The following is a 21,983-nucleotide window of genomic DNA, read 5'->3' as shown; positions in this document are numbered from 1 at the left end:
GAAAAAAGTCAATTGGGAAGGGTAACTTGAAAAGGAGAATCTATGCGCAAAGGATAACTTGTTAGAAATCAAGAATTCAACAAAGGCGTACCATTCAATTTCACTGCATATGCTTCAACATGATAGAAATTTGAATGTGCTGAATCAAGAAAACGTTTAAAAAACTAATAATCATTCTATTGGTCTTATGGATTTGGTCTTTAGATCATGTTAAACTATCGATGCAGTGGATGTAACATTTGCAAATGCAACATGGTTAGTCATTCTTAACAGTTTTGATTGAAAAAGGAACCAAGTACTAGAGAATAACGACAGAGCTGCATCATGAACAGTAGTTAGTGTTGAGTGTTCTGTGTTTTAACAGTTGAGGCTTTTCTTGATAGGAACATTTAGCAGCACCTATTTACAAATTTCTATGGTATAGTGATTAACAAACTGTCTTAATTTGCTTGTATATACGTACTTATATTACCAATTTAGTTTTTAGTTCATAAATCAATATTTGGCACTTTACCAGCAAGGTAGGAATTAAGAAGATATATTTATGTTCAGAGAGAAGGGATCGAAACAATCAAGAATGAAAGATGATATTTTTCCTTAATTATATCTTTAATTAGGAAGAAGTGTGATGATGATATATATTTGAATAAGCTAGAGGAAACCAACACTAAGGAATGAAGTTCATGGCCGGTGGTAATTAAATGATTATACTAATTATAGTACTCAGGCTTGTTTGCTTCATGCATGTTAGGCATGCATATGAACGGAAGTGGCGGCCAATAAAGTAAACCTATATATTGAGGAAAAGTAGTCGACTGCACAAACTGAATAATTAACTTCTTCTTGATTGTAAATTTGTAAGTGCACCCATATGCGTGGCTAGACATTATTATGCATGAAAATATAAACTAGAACAAGGACAATAAAATTTACATCCATGGCTACAGATCCTGACTCGGAAGCAATGGAAGTAACAAGTTAATTATGCAGATAATAAAACCAATTAATAATAATAACAGTACATTAAAACTTAAAGTTCAGCTCAAAGTTTTTTTCTTCTTTTTTTTTTTTTTGGAGGGGGGAGGGAGGTGGAACTTCACTTAATTAATACTCCTCTACACTACCAAGTATTTTTTAATGTCCTCCCCTAAACTTTAAAAGTTTACAGTTAGAGTTCTAATCTTTCAATTAATTACCCTTTATCATCTAACTTTTTTTTGTTAACTTTTTACAGGGTTTGGCCATTGGGTGGCCAAGGCCAAATCCTCTTTCTTTCTTTTTCTTCTTTTTTTTTTTTTCTTTTTTTTTTTCCTTCTTCTTCTTTTCCTCTTTGGCCATGGAGGTGGCCGAACCACTTCTTGTGGCCCTTAGAGGTGGCTCAGCCATCCCCAAGGGCCAAAACCAACACATTTTTTTTTCTCTTTGGCCATTGGGGGTGGCCGAACCACCCCTTTTTTTTTCTTTTTTTTTTTTCAAGTTTTATTATTTTTAATTTTTATTAATTTTTAAAGATTTCTATTTTCTTTTTTTAATTTCTTTTACATTGTGCCACATGTCAACACCTAAGAGTAGATATGTGGCAATCCGTTAAATATTGGACGGAAAAATGGATGGAAATACCATATTCATCTTTGTCCAAAACTCAGGTACCATTTGCGATGCGAATTGAAAATGAGGTACCAAAAAATAAAGTTTTCAAACCGCAGATACTAAAAAGGTCTTTAACCCCATATTTTTTCATGCTTCATGTTCAGTGGTTTAGATCTGCTACAGAGGGGCACCGATCAATGCAGATCTGGTGCCAATCTAACATTGTCAATCCGATCTGGTGCGTTTTGTTAGTCAGCGGATGAAGAAGAGCATGGGAGGTTAGAATTTGTGTATCTTTTGGATTTCCTGTTTGGTAGTGGAGAAACTCCAAGAAGGAAAATATCAAAAGAAATATTTTTTTAAAAAAAAAATTATTTAAATTAACATCATTTGAACAATAACGACATCAAACTAATGTCATCGTCACTCACATAGCAACAACAGTTGACGTCGCTTGGCACAAAAACGACGTGAAATTAATTTCTCTACTAGTGTATAGCGACCACATTCAAACGACGTCAATCAAAAGACACTAATAAATTCATGTCGTTTTTAAAACATTTTGAGTCATTTAACAAATAACGCCAAATCTCTAAAAAAAAAAATTTATTATTTTTGTAGTGTCTACTAGTGTAACAGAGACGTTGATCGCACAATGTTATGGAAGCAATCATGTTTGGCTCTTATACCAATTTGATGTAGGTTGGATATAAAAAAATGAACAAAGAACAAGAAGTAGTAAAGAAATCTCAAGTGTGGAACTTCTATTCAATATATGAATGCTCCAATTAACTGCTTAAGGCCAGAAACCTTTTGGAATGTCACTCATTGTCAAAAGGCTTCGCACCATATTGAAAATAGTGCGATTCTTCCTCTCGGATACACCATTCTGTTGGGGTGTATAAGTTGCTGTAAGTTGTCTCTTGATTCCATGGTTCTCACAAAAATTTGCAAATTCACGTGAGTTATATTCTCCACCACGATCTAGGGGAAGAACTTTTATTGGGTTGCCAACCTCTTTCTCAACAAGCGCTTTATAGCATTTAAAAGACACAAAGGCTTCAGATTTTTCTTGCAAAAAATAAACCCATGTTTTATGACTATAATCATCAATGAAGGTAATTACATAGCTTTTACCTCCATTAGAATGTGGTGTTATTGGCCCACAAATGTCGGAATGAACAAGCTCCAATGCCTTCTTCGATCTCCAAGATTTTCCTTGTGGGAATTGATTGCGGTGTTGTTTGCTAATAACACATTCTTCACAGACTTGAGAAGGAGCTGTAATTTGAGGTAGACCCGTCACCATGTTCTTCTGTCGTAGTGTTTTTAATCACTATTGAATTTTGATCAAATAATAATTTTAAAAGTCACATCATTTTTTAAGAAACATATGAGAGACTTTTAGAATTATTCCCTTAAATACTACCCGGCGGCATTACTTACCCAACAAACCATCCCATCACAATTCTGAATGATGGGTTTCACATCCTAAACTGTCAAAAACAAGAAGGCTTCACAGTTCTAAATCCCCTACGCTTGTAGTGTCGAAATTGCTAGAAATTAGAAAAGTTTTATAGAGGAATCTAGCTTAGATGCTGTAAAAAAAACACTACAGCACATGTATTGTAATTTTTTCAACTGTCCACATTTGATTTTGCTCTCTTTCTATTTTTATTTTTATTTTTTAAAAAAAAAACTTAAAATTAAATCTGAACCCTATTTGTTTTGAGCAGCTCTCACCTACTTGAAGCAGGGCTTTAAACAATTAGACCCCGCAACCCTACTCTATAAACTTGTCCAAATTATTAACAATTGAAACAGTTAAAATGTAAAAATTCCTTCCTCGGGCTCTCTATGAGGTGATCATTTAACCTTCTTTATGTTGGGATCCCTATCCATCGACTGGAATGTTGGAAATAATCGACAATCAATCCAAGGGAGTTGGTGCCAAACCCATCTGGTATTGTTGTTTTGGAGGGTCATGCAAGTACACCATTGAAGCCACTTTTAGATTTGCAGACATAGGAAATGACCGATAGATATTGAATCAGACGCGTCCTGATAGAGATAATATTGATGGGACCATATGCTCTCGTTGCAAGATCAAGGTGGGGCAGGGTGACTTCAACCAGGTTTAACCTCTACTCAAGTGAGTGTCCACTGTCCAGTCACCAGTGTGACTCCTCAATCGGCGAACAGGCTTTTTTCAATTTTTTTAATTTCTTTTATGCTTCTTTTGGTGTAAAATAATTTTTGTAATTTTTATTATTTTGAGCAATCGAAAATGATGGTTAACAAAAATCATTTTTAATTTGACCATAAAAGCTTATTTAATTTTTAGAAAACGATTTATGGTTTTAAAAACCGTAAATTATTTTTTAGATTTAAACTCTTAATTATTGTAGGCACGTTTGTGAAAATCTGCCACCGTTGAGTTTTAGAATTTGTTGGTGGCCTAAATCTATTACCGAAAGTCTCCGAAATTCAGATGCCCATAGCGGAAATGCCATAGCCATGCCCCATCCTTCAATTGCGCTGAGAGGCATGAATGAGTGGTGTTGTTGAGATAAAGTGAGAACATATGATTTGCCGTCATGTTAACTTGAGCAATTAAGCCCAACTTTGCATTTTGAATCTGACATACTCCATCTTTGATAGGAATCTCGTATCCCTTTTTTTGCAACTGACCTACACTAAGCAAGTTGGTCTTTAATTCTGGTACAAAAAGAACATTAGCGATAATGAGGGTGGAATTTCCTTCGGTTTGTATTGTTACCTTTCCTTTTCCCATAACAGAAACCATGGAGTTGTCACCAAACTTAACAGAGCTGCGAAAAGATTCATCCAAGTCAGAGAATGCCTCCTTATCTCCACATGTGGTTGTGCAACCAGTGTCTAAATACCACATCTTTTGTTGAGTTTCTTCCTTCACGTGACACACCATCAAAAGAGACTCCTCTTCTTCTTTTTCTGCAAAGTTAGTGTTTTCTCCACTTTGTCTATTCAAATTAGTTGACATTCTGACCTATAATGACCATACTTATGACATCTGAAACATTCAACATTAGACTTGTCTGCTGACTTTGGGCTATAAGTTGTTGAGTGGTGGCTGCCACGTCCTCTGCCTCTTCCTTGAAATTTACTCTCTTGATGCTGATGATGTTGTTGTTGATTCCCAAGATCATTGTTGTATTTGCCTCCTCTACCTCGACCTCTGCCTTTACCTCGCCCTTTATAAGCTCCATTGGGTGTAGAGTTATTTTTTGAGAAGGCCTTCAATACTTGTTCTTATGTCTCTTTCCGATTAATTTTTTGCTCATTAACCAACAAAGAACTTTGTAATTCATCAATTGAAAGTTCATCAACATCATTAGCTTATTCTATAGAACAGACAACAAAATTAAATTTTGGTGTCAAGGATCAAAGAATCTTCTCAATAATGGTCACGTCCTCTGCCTTGTCACCATGGATCCGCATCTTGTTAACGATTGCCATTGTTTTTGAAAAATATTCAGTAACTGACTCTCCTGATTTCATTCAAAGCATTTCAAATTCAGAACGAAGTGCTTGAAGTTGCTGCCTCTTAGCCCTTGTTGTACCTTGGTACTTCTTCTTCATGGAATCCCAAATATGCTTGGCGGTGTCCTTGCAAAGAATGGTTTCCAAGATTGAGCGATCAATAGCTTGGAAGAGATAATTCTTTGCTTTAAGATCCTTCAACTTCAACCCTTCAAACTCCGTCTTTTGCGCATTGGTCTGCACAGCATCTTCTGTTGGTTCTGCTACTACAGAAACAACAACCGTCTAATATTGTTTTCTACATATCTTTATTAATCAACAAATAGCCTATATATAGGCAATTACATAACTGATAAAACATGAAAATAGGTACTACCAACATTCAAGGAACCAACTCCTATTGACTAGATAACCAAACTCCTATAAACTAGGTAAACAAGAAACAAACTCTGTCAATCCTAAAAACTAGGATAACCCAAAGACTTGGACAATCCCACGTCTAATCTCAACATGAAATACTCAAATCTTTCGTTAAAAAAAAAATAATAATAATAATAATAATAATAATAATAAATAAAAAAGAAAAAAGAAAAAAAGAAAAGTCGAAGACAAACCCATTCCTCTTTGTTGGTCCATTAATGTTCTCAACAACTTGATATACAACATTGAAGTTAATCGGTTAAAGGTCATGACAGCACGCTTAATTACATTATCTTATTGATTTTAAGAACTATATATATGTGGCAACTAGCTCCATCAATATCATATCTCTTATGTTTGGTGTCCCACTTCCATCTCACTTTTATTTCAGTACTTTTGTCTACGTGAACCAATAATATTATTAAAAAATCAGGATCTTACTACATTCTCTCTAATATTTCTCACATTATTAGTTCACATAAACAAAAGAGAGATAAGAGTGAGGTGAAAGGTGGACACCAAGTATTTCTCTTAAGTTAATGATCAGTTTAATTTAATTATAGTTGATTATTAAACAAATATATACATCAATAATTCTGCTTGGATTTTTTTATTTTTTTTTTTGTCGCCGCGACTAGTTCTGAAAGCCACTGATTGTCTGATAGTGATAGTGATATCGAGGGAACTAGCAGTCAACACTAGATCATTGTTTTCTTTTTTCACGCCAGGGGAAATTTGACCTTAACCATTTGGCATTAATTATTGGAGATTTCCTCACCTTCACGTTTTGGCGTCTCTACCCAATTTTCAATATTTCATGCAATTTTCCAATTTGAAAGAAAGAAATTAAACGACATAATTAAAAAAGGAAATATATTGCTTGTATATATGGAACTTGGAAGCCTATATACTTGGCTTACATTTCTTAATTACAGAACCAGAAAAACAATAATAAAAGCATGTTATTGTTACCCGGAATTTATTCAAAGAAAATCCTAAAACGAAAAATTTATGAATAAGGAGGAGGACTTTTCTACGTCTGATCACCTCGACCTTACAAAACTTACTAACATACAAAATCAACAAACGTTCGTAACGTTATCTTCATTTTTTATTGTGATGGAGAGCATGTCCAACGGGGGACTTAGCATGGCGAAGATGCCTCTCTTGAGAAAGTAGCTTTGCAAACCTGCAAGAACGAAATTATTTCCATTATATTAATTTGATAATAATCAAAAATGAAACTTTTTAAAAAGAATTTTAGAATTAATTTATAGTTTGATACCTTTTAAGAGCTTCTTCATTGGTTTCATGGTTAGCAACCTCAAATATGCCTGTCTCCAAATTCACCCTAGAGACTGGTTTCTTTAGCAGTGCTTCGCCAGCTTTCACAAGATCATCCAAATTTTTTGTTGTGGCTACATCTACAGAAGATATTTCTCCCTTTAATGTATCATCCTGCATTATTTTGGTTCAAACATGTCTATATTAATTAAAGCTCAGACTTTTGATCTTTGCATTCTTACTCGACGTCATGGATATATGGGTGTGAGTAATACCTGAATTCGCAGATAGCTTTTCTCACTGTGAAAGGCTTTGAAAACAACAGAGAGGTGGAGATCGACCATATCCGCACTTGCTTCAGAAAATACATCTATTATTGGGGTGGAACCATCCTTAGTTAACCAATCCATTATGCCCCACTTAGCTGCGTCGGTCGCCTTGTATTTTTCTTCAGCTTTGTGTGAGCCAGTTCCTAATGATATTACCAGAAACCGCCCATAGTCCATTGGTTTTATAGGAAAGAAGTCGGGATTTCCTTTAATCATCTCCTTTGACACTTCACCCATCGCAACTAAAGCCTGGAAAGGCGAGCACAGTTTTAGTAATATATATTATCATATGATTTTGTATTATTACTAATTAGCTAGGTATGATGTGAAGTTTGAAAGATACATACCGGATTATTAGCAGCAACCCCACCATCTGTAAGGTTAAATTCTCTAATTACTTCTCCTTTGGCGTCTTTGGTTTCAAAGTGATAAGTTGGAAGATAAGTTGGAGCAGCTGAGGTGGCGATGCATATGTCTGAGAGTAAGGCATTTATGCTTGGGTTTTTCTTTACCTGGTGCATCAAAAGAATATCAGAGTGATTCATAGTATCACTTGCAATTAATCCCTTCAAAGCCCGAAGTTGATCAATAAATTAACCCCAGTACTTAACGAGGGAAAAGAAAATTAAAGAGACGAAATATTCAACCTCATAGCTAGAAAAGATGGTTGGCTGGAGTCGCGTGATGTCGAATGTTGGGATAACAACATTAGTCAACGTCTGGTGCAATTTTAAACTTCCTAGTTTTTCCCTAATAATGTCATGTAGATACACCCCATCATACTTTGGTCCGGAAAGAGCTTTGGAAATCTTTGTAACAAAAGGAAACAATGCAGAACTGCAAATTTGACAAAAATGTTTTCATGTTAATAGCTGAAAAAATTAAAAAATAAAAAATTTGCTTGATGATATTCTGATCTAGTGTGGAACTTTGAATTTACCTGTCTTGCGGGAAGATTTTAGGGCTGTGGTCTAAATAGAAGTCCTTGATATCCTTGGCGGCAAAGAGGGGTCGGTTATTCTCATCTGGGGCAGTTAGCATGGCAGTTACAAGACCTCCAGTGCTTGTTCCTGCAATAACATCAAAATAATCTGCGATTCTTGCATCTTCACCATCCAGCTTCTGTACCATGCATAAACAAACAATCTAGAGTAACTACTTGAAAGAATGAAAGATGTTGAATTTCTTTTTACAAAATGTACAGCAGCAAAGTAATTAATGAAACGTGATATATATACCTGAAGCTCAGATTCTAAGAAACTAAGGATAGTTCCTGGAATAAGCCCTCTTATTCCACCACCATCGATGCTGAGAACGGTGATGAAGTTTCCATAAGTTGGAGGCTGGAGGGGGACGCTTGTTGCTTCCATTAAGGATTGGGATGAAGATGAGTGAGTGGGAGGGCAGAAGATATATTAGAGAGAAACTGTGAATTTGTTAAGATCGAGGCCGGCTAGCTCAAAAATGAAGTACTTGTGATATCTTGATATTCCCTTTGAGAGAAGTATGGGGTATATATATAAGCTCCTCATTCTTCTCAATGTCTACATTCAATTCATGGACCGCGTCGTTGGATTGGATCAGACCCGGAAGAAATGTCATGCACTAGATGAATGTGTTTCAATTTTGACCAAGCTTGTACTTTAATTTCTTGGATTATTTGTTGAAAAGTTCATATGCCGGGCCACTTATATATCTTGGCACAAAATGGTCCCAAATTAAAGGTAACTGAGAATTGTAGGTGAGAATTCAGAAGAATTGTAGGTAAGAACGAGTAACTCAAACCATGTAGCTAGGCATTAATTAGGCCTAACCCTAAACTTATCCCTATCTCAATTGGCTAATGTTTCATATGATATTATTCTCAACTTTTTTTTTTTCCCTCTGATCCATACAATATTGGATGCCACATTCAAGAACAATATAATAATTGAAGCAAATTTCCATTTAACACGTTAACTTTAATGTGATGTCTCACATCGCCTGGGTATGGAAATGTGTACGTGCTTATATATATATTTGCATCATTCTTGACAAAACGTGTATTAAAGCCGTGTTGGCCAGAATCTATCAAAACTCTGCAGTTAAGCGTACCGGGATGGGTGACCTCATGAAAAGTCTGGTTCAAATGAGCCAAAAGCGGACAATATTGTGTCATTGAAGATGTGTCGTTACGTATTTGATTCGAAAAAGGCAGCACCTCATTTGGCTAAAAGATGATATGATGATAACATTGAAAAGTCAATTAGGGAAGCATATTGCAAAGGGGATTCTATGCGCAAAGTACAAATTACATGTAAGAAATCAAGAATTCAACAAAGGTGTACCGTTCAATTTCACCTGCACATAAATATGATAGATATTTTTCAATATGCTGCATCAAGAAAATATGTGAAAAAATTAATCATATATGTTGTATGGATTTTGACTTTAGATCATGTTCGATACAGTGAATCTGCAACATTTGCAAATGCAATATGGTTCTCATGCTTAATAGTTTTGATTGAATCTATATAGGAACCAAGTAGAGAATAACGACAGAGCTGCAGCATGAACGGTACGTAGTTCGTACTGTTGAGTGTTTAACATTACTTGAGGCTTTTCTTGTTAGAAACATATATATTTAAGGGATAATTGCACCGTTGGTCCATGTGATATACCATAATTATTTTTCACTCCTTATGGTTTAAAACGTTCATGGGAGGTCCTCGTGATATGCAATAATTACAAATCGATCCCTAGCGTCAAATTCTGTTAAAATTTTTAACAGATTCCGTCAAATGTCACGTCAACAACACGTGTCGCCAATAAGATGGCGACACGTGTCCACTGTAATAAAAAAAATATAAATTTATTAAAAAAATAAAAAATACTTATTTTTATAAAAAAAAATTCAAAAAAAAATTCAAAAAAAAAAAACAAAAAAAAAAAAGCTGAAGGGGCCGGCCACCCGCCCCTTCAGCTTTTTTTTTTTTGAATTTTTTTTTTTTTTGTTTTTAAAAGAATAAGTATTTTTATTTATTTTTTAATAAATTTATATTTTTTTATTACAGTGAACACGTGTCGCCATCTTATTGGCGACACATGTCGCTGACGTGGCATTTGACGGAATCTGTTAAAAATTTTAACAGAATTTGACGCCAGGGATCGATTTGTAATTATTGCATATCACGAGGACCTCCCATAAACTTTTTAAACCATAGGGAGTAAAAAATAATTATGGTATACCACAGGGACCAACGGTACAATTATCCCTATATTTAATTAGCATGCGTCACCTGTTTACAATTTTTTATGGTAGCTAGTGATCGATTTGCAAACTGCCTTATGTGAATATTACGTACAGTTCATATTTTTCTTTTGATCTATTTGATGACCTTTGTATTGCTATTACAACTTTAGCTTTCAGTCTAGTATTCACTGATCTGTATTGCTACAGTTCATAAATCAATTTTTGGCACTTTACCAGCAAGGTAGGGAGAAGATTTATGTTCAGAGAAGGGAAAAAGTAGAGCACGAAAGATGATATTTTTCCTGATAGCGAGACCTTAATTAATTATAACTTTAAGAAGGAGCTAGAATTAAGAAGAAGAATTAAATGATTAATTATAGTAATAATCAGGCAAATGAACGGAAGTGGTGGCCAATTAAGTAAACCTACTAAGGAAAAGTAGTCGACAGCAAAATTTCCACTGCACAAACTGAATAATTAACTTCTAGATTGTAAGTACGTGCACCCATACCAACGGCTAGTGATGCAGAGTGGGTGTAGTGGATTGCCAATTAAACAAACGCAAGATTCACAATTTTTCCCAAATAAAAAAGAATCATAGATTGAATTGAAGAAAAATAGAAGAAAACTCAACCTAAAGGAGTTTCTTATTGAAAACTTAAGAAAATACAACATAAATTACGTCTTAAGCCATCCTTGTAAGGCTTATATAGAGAAAAGAGTCGTAAACTTATTAAAACACGATCAACTGCAATCTCGTTCAAATGAAACTTGCAATTACCTTGTTAGTTAAACGAGATTCAACATTAACATTGACCGAACACCTCAGTTTTTTATATGATGCAATACCTCGTTTGAACGAGAGATGCGATGCAATACCTTAGTCGAAGGGGAACGAGCCTTGGACCTCGTTCGAATGAGAATGTCTCCCCCTCAATCGTTTTCTTCATGAAATCAAGTGCAGCTTGGTCTACATACATCAGCTAGACATACATTATTACGTTGTTTTGATTATCCCCTCATAATGATTCTAAGCCTATAAAAGAGTCTTGAGGAGTACTATGAGATGCATACATACATTCAAAAGGAGATAAATGGTATATATAGTGTAGAAATATTTAATAAAATATTTAAAATAAGTGAGAAATAGCTTAAGCAGAGGAAGAGAAAAAAGACAAGAAATTTTGAGGTGGTTTAACCTTAGAGGCCTACGTACACCACTGTGAAGTGTCCTTAAGGCTACATCTTTATTGCATGCATATGTATAAAATTGTATGAACTTGTTTTACAATGTATGAGTATTTATAAAGAAGTTTATGAGGTGGGGTAATTAAGGTAAGAAATTTATGATAGCCCTACAAGAAAACTACATCAAGGCTAGCTTGAAATCGAAAATAGCCTAACGTACGTACATATAGAGAAAATATATAATATAAAATATTCTAATATATAAAATTCTTGGATAACTAGTACATAACTACATATCATATATTATTTTGTATTACAATTTCTAAATTTGCATGTGCTGAACCGTCGTTTTTGTGGTCCATACTTTACTCCACTATATACATATATATATATATATATATATATATACAAAATTGAAATTGTAACGTAGCTATATATGTACTAGTGATCGTTAAGTTAATGACTTTAATTTATAGTTGATTATTAAACAAATACATCGCGCGATCAATAATTCTGCTCGGATTTGTTTTTCGCGAATAGTTCTGACAGCCACTGATAGTGATATATATCGAGGCAGGGAACTAGCTAGAGTACTACGTACTCAACATGGCTAGTGATGCAGAGTGGGTGTAGTGGATTGCAAATTAAACAAACGCAAGATTCACAATTTTTCCCAAATAAAAAAGAATCATATATAGATCAAATTGAAGAAAAATAGAAGAAAACTCAACCTAAAGGAGTTTCTTATTGAAAAGTTAAGAAAATACAACATAATTAATTGCGTCTTAAGCCGTCCTTATAAGGCTTATATAGAGAAGAGAGTCGTAAACCTATTAAAACACGATCAACTGCAAACTCTTTCAAATGAAACTTACAATTACCCCGTTAGTATACAAAATTGAAATTGTAACGTAGCTATATATGTACGTACTAGTGATCGTACGTTAAGTTAATGACTTTAATTTATAGTTGATTATTAAACAAATACATCAATAATTCTGCTCGGATTTGTTTTTGGCGAATAGTTCTGACAGCCACTGATAGTGATATCGAGGCAGGGAACTAGCTAGAGTACTACGTACTCAACATGACTAGATCTTAATTTGTGTTAATTTCTTGGTCACGCCATGCATGCGGAAATTTGACTTGATTTTACAAATTTGGAAGCTTCGATCCCCTCACCTTCTCGTTACAGCGTCTCCACCAAATTTCAATATTTCATGCAGGAATTAACATGAAAAAAAGACAAAGCTAACGTGACTTTATTGCAAGTTGCCAATTAAGTTGAACGAACGCTTAATTACATTTCTCAATTACACAACCAGAATTTTATTCAAACAAATTGAAACGAATAATGAAACGAATAATGAATGAATCAGGAGGCCGGTGGATTTTTCTACGCGGCCCACCTTGACCTTAATTACAACACTTATTAAAGTCATTAATTATATATGTTTGTGATGCATGGGCAGCATGTCCAACGGGGGACTTAGCATGGCGAAGCTGCCTCTCTTGGGAAAGTAGTTTTGCAAACCTGCAAGAGCGTAATGATTTCCATTATATTAATTTGATAATCAAAATGAAAATTTGCGAAAAAGAATGGTAGAATTTTAATAGTTTGATACCTTTTGAGAGCCTCTTCATTAGTCTCATGGTTTGCAGCCTCAAAGATGCCTGTCTCCGGATTCACCCTGGAGACCGGTTTCTTTAGCAGCGCTTCGCCAGCTTTCACAAGATCATCCAAATTCTTTGTCGTGGCTACATCCACGGAAGATATTACCCCGCTTAATGTATCGTCCTGCATTATTTTGATTCAAACGTGTTGTCTATGTTAAGGCTCGATCAATCGACGGAAGAACGGAGAAACTCATAAACAAAAGCATTGACTTTTGATCTTTGTATAATTCCTACTCGTCATGGATGTATATATGGGTATGAAATAATACCTGAATTCGCAGATAGCTTCTCTCACAATGAAGGGCTTTAAAAACTACAGAGAGGTGGACATCAACCATGTCTGCACTTGCTTCAGAAAATACATTAATTATTGGGGTGGAACCACCCTTAGTTAACCAATCCAGTATGCCCCACTTAGCTGCGTCGGTCGCCTTGTATTTTTCTTCAGCTTTGTGTGAGCCAGTTCCTAATGATATGACCAAAAATCGTCCATAGTCCATTGGTTTTATAGGAAAGAAGTCAGAATTTCCTCTAATGATTTCCTTTGACACTTCACCCATCGCAACCAAGGCCTGGAATAGTGCACACAATTTTAGTAAGATAATTATAGAAATATATAATAGGATACCTGCAAGAAAAAGAAAGGAGAGCGGAAGCAAACAGAGAGAGGAAAAGACCATGAAATTGTTATGGCCGGCTATATATATATATATATATGTTACATAATACCAAAGGTGCATGTCCCTATTTATATAGGGGTGTGCATAGGGCGGGGCAGGGCAGTTTTCCGCCTTTATTGGCCCTGCCTCGCACCTATGCGGGTTGGAAATTTTCAACCCGCAAACTGCACTTAATAAAGATAGCCCGCGCGGGGCGGGGCAGGTATTTTGAGTGGCATTTACGTAATTTTGATTTTATTTTGTAAAAAATAAAAATTCGAAAAAATACTGGTTTTTTTAATAAAAAAAAATTAAATTCATATTATTTGGCACAGAATCTTATAAATGCAAAGTCAAATTTTTAGGGAATCCACTCTGTTTCATTAAAGAAAAAAATTATAATTTCAAAACTCCTTAAATTTAGTCCTTCAACATGTTGACACATATCTTTCAATCGTTCCTATTTCCATACAAGAACATTTTTCATGGAATTAGCCTTGTAAACTAAACTAAAAGTCATATTAATTATAAGATAAAATTTTAAGAAACATGATTTCTTTTTTTCTTTTTTCCCTTTCTTCTCCTCTGTGCGGGGCGGGGCAGGGCAGAGACCCGCATTTTTTGAAAGGCTAAACCCGCAACCCGACCCGCCCCGCATATATTTCTCAAATTAAGACTCTAACCCGCAAAAAAACTCGAAAACCCGGTCATCTGCGAGGCGGGTGCTGCGGGGCGAGGCGGAGATTGCGGGTTTTGCACACCCCTATATTTATAGTGAAAATGTGGTAGGCGAATATGGTAACCTAACTAAATAAGGAAGAAAAACACAATGATAAGCCTAAAAGGAAAGTAAATCATGCTAACATGAAAAATATATAGGAAATATATATTCTATCTAACAATAATGTTGTATTATTATAAGGTATGCTGTGGAGTTTGAAAGATATATACCGGATTATTAGCAGCAACCCCACCATCTGTAAGGTTAAATTCTCTAAGTACTTTCCCTTCTGCATCTTTGGTTTCAAAGTAATAAGTTGGAAGATAAGTTGGAGCAGCTGAAGTTGCGATGCATACATCTGAGAGTAAGGCATCTATGCTCGAATTTTTCTTTACCTGGTGCATGAAAATTAAGCAAATCAGAGTGATTCTCAGTATAATTCAACTCCATCATTTGCAATCCCTTCATAATTAAAGTGGGATAGAAAATCAAATATTCAACCTCATAGCTAGAAAAGATGGTTGGCTGGAGTCGCTTGATGTCAAATGTTGGGATGACAACATTAGTCAACGTCTGGTGCAATTTTAGACTTCCTAGTTTTTCCCTAATAATGTTATGTAGATACTTCCCATCATACTTTGGTCCGGAAAGAGCTTTGACAATCTTTGTAACATGAGGAAATAATGGACAACTGCAATTTGGCAAAAATGTTAACATCTTAATAACTGTAAAAAAAACATATTATAGTACCTAATAATGATCAAATAGGAAAGCTTCAGTCATGTTAATGAAGTTCTGATGTAGTGGCCGGAACTTTTAATTTACCTGTTTTGCGGGAAGATTCTAGGGCAGTGGTTTAGGTAGAAGTCCTTGATATCCTTAGCGGCAAAGAGGGGTCGGTTCTTCTCATTTGGGGCAGTTAGCATGGCAGTTACAAGACCTCCTGTGCTTGTTCCTGCAATAACATCAAAATAATCTGCGATTCTTGCATCTTCACCATCCAGCTTCTGTACCATGCATGCATAAACAAACAATCCCGAGTAATTAAGTACTTGAAAGATCGATGTTGAATTTCTTTTTACAAAATTTGCTTACGTGCATGCATATGAAACGTGATATACCTGAAGCTCAGATTCTAAGAAGCTTAGGATAGTTCCTGGGATAAGCCCTCTTATTCCACCGCCGTCAATGCTGAGAACGGTAATGAAGTTTCCATAAGTTGGAGGCTGGAGGGGGATGTTTGTTGCTTCCATTAAGGAATGGGATGCAGATGACTGAGTGGGAGGGAAGAGGTTTTACGTGCCTTAATTAGAGGGAAAATGTGAACTTCTTATGAGGCTAAAAAATGAAGTACTTGTGAATTGTGATCTTGATATCCTCTTTGAGAGAAGTATATAGGTATATATAGGCCCCGTCCTGATCTTTCTACGCAATTCATGAACCGCGCGCGTCGTTTGAATGGATCAAACCTGGGAAGAAACTCAGTATTGGATGAATGTGTTTCAATTTTGACCAAACTAGTACTTTCTTCGATTATTTGCTGAAGTTGGACTACTTTGAGGTTATCATTTAAGGTAATTAACAATTGAAAAGTTCAGATAAGTTCCAAAGTAGCCTCTTGCCGTGGCACAAAAATGGTCCCCATGCTGCCATGCAAAGGCTAAGTCCACAGTGACTAAGAATTGTAGGTGAGACTGGTACTTCAGAAGAATTGTAGGTAAGAACGAGTAAATCAAACCACGGAGGCGAAAATGGGGCTAGTTAGGCATTAGGCCTATCCCATGCGCGCTGCTCATGGATTGGCTAACCTCAACTGTTTTTCTTTCCTCTGGCTACATACAATGGATGCCACATTCAAGAACAACAAGAGTTCGAATCAAAGTTTCATTTAACACGTTATTTTTTTATTCGAAAAAGGCGGCACCATTCAATTGAAAAAAGTCAATTGGGAAGGGTAACTTGAAAAGGAGAATCTATGCGCAAAGGATAACTTGTTAGAAATCAAGAATTCAACAAAGGTGTACCATTCAATTTCACTGCATATGCTTCAACATATATGATAGAAATTTGAATGTGCTGCATCAAGAAAACGTTTAAAAAACTAATAATCATTCTATTGGTCTTATGGATTTGGTCTTTAGATCATGTTAAACTATCGATGCAGTGGATCTAACATTTGCAAATGCAACATGGTTAGTCATTCTTAACAGTTTTGATTGAAAAAGGAACCAAGTACTAGAGAATAACGACAGAGCTGCATCATGAACAGTAGTTAGTGTTGAGTGTTCTGTGTTTTAACAGTTGAGGCTTTTCTTGATAGGAACATTTAGCAGCACCTATTTACAAATTTCTATGGTATAGTGATTAACAAACTGTCTTAATTTGCTTGTATATACGTACTTATATTACCAATTTAGTTTTTAGTTCATAAATCAATATTTGGCACTTTACCAGCAAGGTAGGAATTAAGAAGATATATTTATGTTCAGAGAGAAGGGATCGAAACAATCAAGAATGAAAGATGATATTTTTCCTTAATTATATCTTTAATTAGGAAGAAGTGTGATGATGATATATATTTGAATAAGCTAGAGGAAACCAACATTAAGGAATAAAGTTCATGGCCGGTGGTAATTAAATGATTATACTAATTATAGTACTCAGGCTTGTTTGCTTCATGCATGTTAGGCATGCATATGAACGGAAGTGGCGGCCAATACAGTAAACCTATATATTGAGGAAAAGTAGTCGACTGCACAAACTGAATAATTAACTTCTTCTTGATTGTAAATTTGTAAGTGCACCCATATGCGTGGCTAGACATTATTATGCATGAAAATATAAACTAGAACAAGGACAATAAAATTTACATCCATGGCTACATGCAGATCCTGACTCGGAAGCAATGGAAGTAACAAGTTAATTATGCAGATAATAAAACCAATTAATAATAATAACAGTACATTAAAACTTAAAGTTCAGCTCAAATTTTTTTCTTTTTTTTCTTTTTTTTTGGAGGGGGGAGGGAGGTGGAACTTCACTTAATACTCCTCTACACTACCAAGTATTTTTTAATGTCCCCCTAAACTTTAAAAGTTTACAATGTAGAGTTCTAATCTTTCAATTAATTACCCTCAATCATCTAATTTTTTTGTTAACTTTTTAGAGGGTTTGGCCATGGGGTGGCCAAGGCCAAATCCTCTAATTTTTTTTTTAATTTTTTTTCCTTCTGCTTCTTCTTTTTCTCTTTGGCCATAGAGGTGGCCGAACCACCCCCTATGACCCTTAGAGGTGGTTTAGTCACCCCCAATGGCCAAAACCCTCTCAATTTTTCTTTTCTTCTTTGGCCAAATTGGGGGTGGCCAAACCACCCTTTTCTTTTTCTTTTCTTTTCTTTTTCTTCAATTTTTATTATTTTTAATTTTTATTAATTTTTAAAGATTTCTATTTTCTTTTTTTAATTTCTTTTACATTGTGCCACATGTCAACACCTAAGAGTAGACATGTGGCAATCCGTTAAATTTTGGACGGAAAAGTTGACGTAAATACCATATTCGTCTTTTTTCAAAACACGGATACCATCTGTGATGCGAATTGAAACTGAGGTACCAAAAAATAAAGTTTTCAAACCACAGGTACCAAAAAGGTTTTTAACCCCATATTTTTTCATGCTTCATGTTCAGTGGTTTAGATTTGCTACAGAGGGGCATCGATTGATGCAGATCTGGTGCCAATCTAACGTTGTCAAGCCGATCTAGTGCGTTTGTTAGTCGGCGGATGAAGAAGAGCATGGGAGGTTAAAAGAATTTGTGTATCTTTTGGATTTCCTGTTTGGTAGTGGAGACACTCCAAGAAGGAAAATATCAAGAGAAATAATTTTTTTTATTTATTTAAATTAACGTCATTTGAACAATAACGACATCAAACTAATGTCATTGTTACTCACGTAGAGACAACAGTTGACGTCGCTTGGCACAAAAACGATGCGAAATTAATTTCTCTACTAGTGTATCGCGACCACATTCAAACGACGTCAATCAAAAGACACTAATAAATTCATGTCGTTTTTAGAACATTTTGAGTCATTTAACAAACGATGCCAAATCTCTTTCTTTCTTTCTTTTTCTTTTTTTTTTTTTTTTTATTGTAGTGTCTACTAGTGTAACAGAGACGTTGATCGCACAATGTTATGGAAACAATCGTGCATGTTTGGCTCTTATACCAATTTGATGTAGGTTGGATATAAAAAAATGAACAAAGAATAAGAAGCAGTAAAGAAATCTCAAGTTAAACCAAGTCTCACTGGCTAACAATGGGGTGTAGTCAAATCTCACAGCTGAAAAGAGGAGTCACCTCAAAACAATTTGGAAGAAGTGTGTTTATTCATTAATCTATTTCCATTAGAGTACAAATCACACTTAAATAGACTACCTGACTAAACCTTAACACCCTAATCTGCTGCAAAATCCATTTATTGAATTAGCTAGCAAAACCATTTATTGAGTTATCAATAATACTATTGACTCAAATTAAATAAAATCAGGCAAACCAATATTTCGTGCTTCGCCCGTTATTTTTTTTTTTTTAAGCAAGTACAAGCTAGGCGGAAAACGGAAAGGAAAAAAGCAGATTAATATGTGCTGTACTACTTAAGAGCTCATTTCTGCAAGGATGAGGTTTCATGACGACGGTGCTTCTCTTCCGAGAGTAGCTTTGCAAACCTGCATTATTTAGAGAAAGCTATCATTATATATTATTGAAAGATATTTCTTTATATATTCCCACTGGGAAATTTAAAACGAAAATGGTTAGAATAATTTCACACCTTATGAGAGCCTGCTCATTACTCTCAAGTTTCGAAGGCTCAAAATTACCCGTGTCTAAATTCACCCTTGAAACCGGTTTCTTTAATAAGACTTCTGCAACTTTTGTAAGCTTTTCCAAATTCTCCTTGGTAGAAATATCAACAGAAGACACTTCCCCTTTTAATGTATCATCCTGCAATTTCTCATTCCAATGTGTTGACATGCATGATCAGTACTCCTGAATATATATGAAGTTATATAATTGTCTCACTTAATTTTTGGACTTTTAATTTAAGACATCATTTTAACTTCGATCAGTACTGAAATTCTAAACTGGATATAACTTTTGCATATTGGACATGGAAGATTACCTGAATTCGGAGGTAGTTTTGTTCAGAATTAAGAGCTTTACAAATCACAGAAATGTGAAAGTCTACCATATCAGCACTTGCTTGAGTGAACGCATCCACAAGTGGGGTGGAATGGTCACTAGTTAACCACCCGAATATACCCCACCGAGCGGCTTCCATGGCACTGTATTTCCCTTCAACTTTTGTCGAGCCTGTTCCTAATGATAGAACAAGAAATCGACCATAATCTGCTGACTTTATGTTATGGAAATCAGAACTTCCCCGGTTGATCTCTTTTGACACTTCGCCAATTGCAACTAAAGTCTATAGCATGGATGATCATACGAGAATTAATCAGAAACCTTTATATGATTTTGAAGGTTATATATATATATGTTGATATATATATGTCAAACCCATTTACCGGATTATTAGCAGCTACACCACCATCAATAAGATTGAATTTTCTCACTTTTCCAGCGGAGTCTTTGGTATGAAAATAATGAGCAGGGAAATATGTTGGGGCAGCTGAAGTTCCAATGCATATATCCGAAAGCAAGGCATTGAGGTGCGGGTGGTTCTTTACCTAATTAAAGCATGAATACAAATATATAAAGTGTTATTATCCTTCTCATTAGACTGTGGACTTATTTCAGGTATATTGAAAAACTTGGATTAATTTTATTTCAAATTAAACCTCATAGCTGGAAAAAACGGTTGGCTGAAGGTTCTTGATGTCGAAAGTTGGGATTACAACTTTGGTAAGTGTCTGGTGTAATCTCGTGCTCCCTAGTTTTTCCTTGAGAAGGCTATGAAGATACTTTCCATCGTATTTTGGCCCTGCTATGGTTTTGAACATTTTTGCAGCACCAGGAAATGGACAACTGTTGCTTAAGCAGATTGGGTTAATTTATGTTAATTAATTAATATAGAATAAGACATATATAGTACTAAAAGCATGCGTATTAATGTTTAAAAAGTAATAAATATATTCAGGGTTTTTTACCGCTTTTGAGGAAATATTTTAGGGCCATTTTCAAAATAGAATTCCTTGATGTCTTTTGCAGCATAGATAGGGCGACTGTTTTCATTTGGTGCTGTTAGCATGGTAGTTATGAGACCCCCGGTGCTCGTCCCTGCGATCACATCGAAATAGTCTGCAATTCTAGCTTCCTCGCCATCAAGTTTCTGCAAAGAACCATGCATATGCCAAAGATAGTCGATCATCAATATCATATCATATATATATATATATTGGAATTATGTTTAATCTACGGGCCTGCATGGCGTCAGTGACCCTTTTTTTTTGGGACGAAAATTTCAAAGCAAAGTCATTTTTAGGTTAAAGCAAAAATCAGAATGCATGCTGTCAATGATTAATTACTACGTACTTTACGCTTTCAAATAAAATATTCAGATTGAAAACCATTGGTTACGATATATATATATAGCATGCATGTGACATTGGCGAGGGTTTATATATAACCTGTAACTCAGACTCAAGAAAGCCAAGTATGATTCCAGGAATAATCCCTCTTATTCCACCTCCATCAATGCTAAGAATAGTAATATAGTTTCCATGAGTTGGAGGGCGTAGGGATGATATACTTCTCTCCATAAGGAAGTGGTGTGTGGGAGATATGTGATTTTGGGGCAGGGAGGTTCCATTTATATATACTCCTTCAAGCTTTCAAGCCCTGGTAAGGAATCGCCATGTTCATGAGATCGATCAATGATGCTCTAATATGACCTGTCGACACATGATACGCACGTACACTTGATCAATTGGCCGGGATGTTCATCATTGACAGCAACAACCAATTAAAGGGTTCCATTTCCAGTAGTGCTCTTGCTTTTGACAAAAACTTGAAAAAAAACAAAAACAAAAACAAAACAAAACAAAAAAGTGGCATATATCTAAGACATGCACCATATATATATGTGCAAGAATTGTAGTTGAGACTCCGGAAGAATTTCAGGTAAGCAAAATATATTAGGTGAAATGATAAATGGAAATGTACGTGATCGATCTTCTGGATTAAATCATTATCCAACAAGTCACATTCTTGAGTATCAGTGATCTCAATGCATATATAGGGGTGTTAGATGAGCCCATGAACCCGACTCAGCTTGGCTCAGTTAAACTCAATTTGGTTTCGAGTCGAATAATAAATGAGCCGTTCATAAATACAATAATATTCTTGAA

The 21,983-nt window shown here is 35.2% G+C and overlaps 3 protein-coding genes across 3 annotated transcripts; all 3 read right to left on the bottom strand.

Moving 5' to 3' along the window:
- Nucleotides 1–6,391: 6,391 nt before the first annotated feature.
- On the bottom strand, nt 6,392–8,655 carry LOC133865263 (patatin-like protein 2). The gene is made up of 7 exons (XM_062301638.1): nt 8,384–8,655; nt 8,086–8,267; nt 7,793–7,982; nt 7,493–7,657; nt 7,092–7,394; nt 6,818–6,990; nt 6,392–6,721 (listed from the first exon to the last, which is right to left on the bottom strand). Exons 1-7 carry the CDS (start codon nt 8,513–8,515, stop codon nt 6,637–6,639), a joined length of 1,230 nt encoding a protein of 409 aa, XP_062157622.1. The 5' UTR covers nt 8,516–8,655; the 3' UTR covers nt 6,392–6,636.
- A 4,152-nt stretch (nt 8,656–12,807) lies between these two features.
- Nucleotides 12,808–15,980, bottom strand: LOC133866421 (patatin-like protein 2). The gene is made up of 7 exons (XM_062302940.1): nt 15,744–15,980; nt 15,448–15,629; nt 15,124–15,313; nt 14,853–15,017; nt 13,512–13,814; nt 13,191–13,363; nt 12,808–13,099 (listed from the first exon to the last, which is right to left on the bottom strand). Exons 1-7 carry the CDS (start codon nt 15,873–15,875, stop codon nt 12,982–12,984), a joined length of 1,263 nt encoding a protein of 420 aa, XP_062158924.1. The 5' UTR covers nt 15,876–15,980; the 3' UTR covers nt 12,808–12,981.
- A 3,031-nt stretch (nt 15,981–19,011) lies between these two features.
- Nucleotides 19,012–21,431, bottom strand: LOC133866885 (patatin-like protein 2). The gene is made up of 7 exons (XM_062303541.1): nt 21,264–21,431; nt 20,784–20,965; nt 20,475–20,661; nt 20,202–20,363; nt 19,799–20,101; nt 19,448–19,620; nt 19,012–19,343 (listed from the first exon to the last, which is right to left on the bottom strand). Exons 1-7 carry the CDS (start codon nt 21,393–21,395, stop codon nt 19,280–19,282), a joined length of 1,203 nt encoding a protein of 400 aa, XP_062159525.1. The 5' UTR covers nt 21,396–21,431; the 3' UTR covers nt 19,012–19,279.
- Between the last annotated feature and the right edge of the window lie 552 nt (nt 21,432–21,983).

The sequence above is a fragment of the Alnus glutinosa genome, chromosome 4 (assembly GCF_958979055.1).
Source record: "Alnus glutinosa chromosome 4, dhAlnGlut1.1, whole genome shotgun sequence".
NCBI classification, from domain to species: domain Eukaryota; kingdom Viridiplantae; phylum Streptophyta; class Magnoliopsida; order Fagales; family Betulaceae; genus Alnus; species Alnus glutinosa.
The sequence above is the reverse complement of the archived record's forward strand: the minus strand, read 5'-3'. Positions and strand labels throughout refer to the sequence as shown.

What these genes read in the sequence shown, in the direction of transcription:
- LOC133866885 (XM_062303541.1), bottom strand. Translation starts at nt 21,395, where the DNA reads ATGGAGAGAAGTATATCATCCCTACGCCCTCCAACTCATGGAAACTAT. An exon ending in AAAACTACCTCCGAATTCAG is followed by an intron (nt 19,621 to 19,798) that starts GTAATCTTCCAT and finishes GAGAAATTGCAG; the next exon opens with GATGATACATTAAAAGGGGA. An exon ending in AATGAGCAGGCTCTCATAAG is followed by an intron (nt 19,344 to 19,447) that starts GTGTGAAATTAT and finishes TAAATAATGCAG; the next exon opens with GTTTGCAAAGCTACTCTCGG.
- LOC133866421 (XM_062302940.1), bottom strand. Translation starts at nt 15,875, where the DNA reads ATGGAAGCAACAAACATCCCCCTCCAGCCTCCAACTTATGGAAACTTC. An exon ending in AGAATCTTCCCGCAAAACAG is followed by an intron (nt 15,314 to 15,447) that starts GTAAATTAAAAG and finishes GCCAAATTGCAG; the next exon opens with TTGTCCATTATTTCCTCATG. An exon ending in AATGAAGAGGCTCTCAAAAG is followed by an intron (nt 13,100 to 13,190) that starts GTATCAAACTAT and finishes ACGCTCTTGCAG; the next exon opens with GTTTGCAAAACTACTTTCCC.
- LOC133865263 (XM_062301638.1), bottom strand. Translation starts at nt 8,515, where the DNA reads ATGGAAGCAACAAGCGTCCCCCTCCAGCCTCCAACTTATGGAAACTTC. An exon ending in CCATCTTTTCTAGCTATGAG is followed by an intron (nt 7,658 to 7,792) that starts GTTGAATATTTC and finishes TTGATGCACCAG; the next exon opens with GTAAAGAAAAACCCAAGCAT. An exon ending in AAAGCTATCTGCGAATTCAG is followed by an intron (nt 6,991 to 7,091) that starts GTATTACTCACA and finishes AAAATAATGCAG; the next exon opens with GATGATACATTAAAGGGAGA.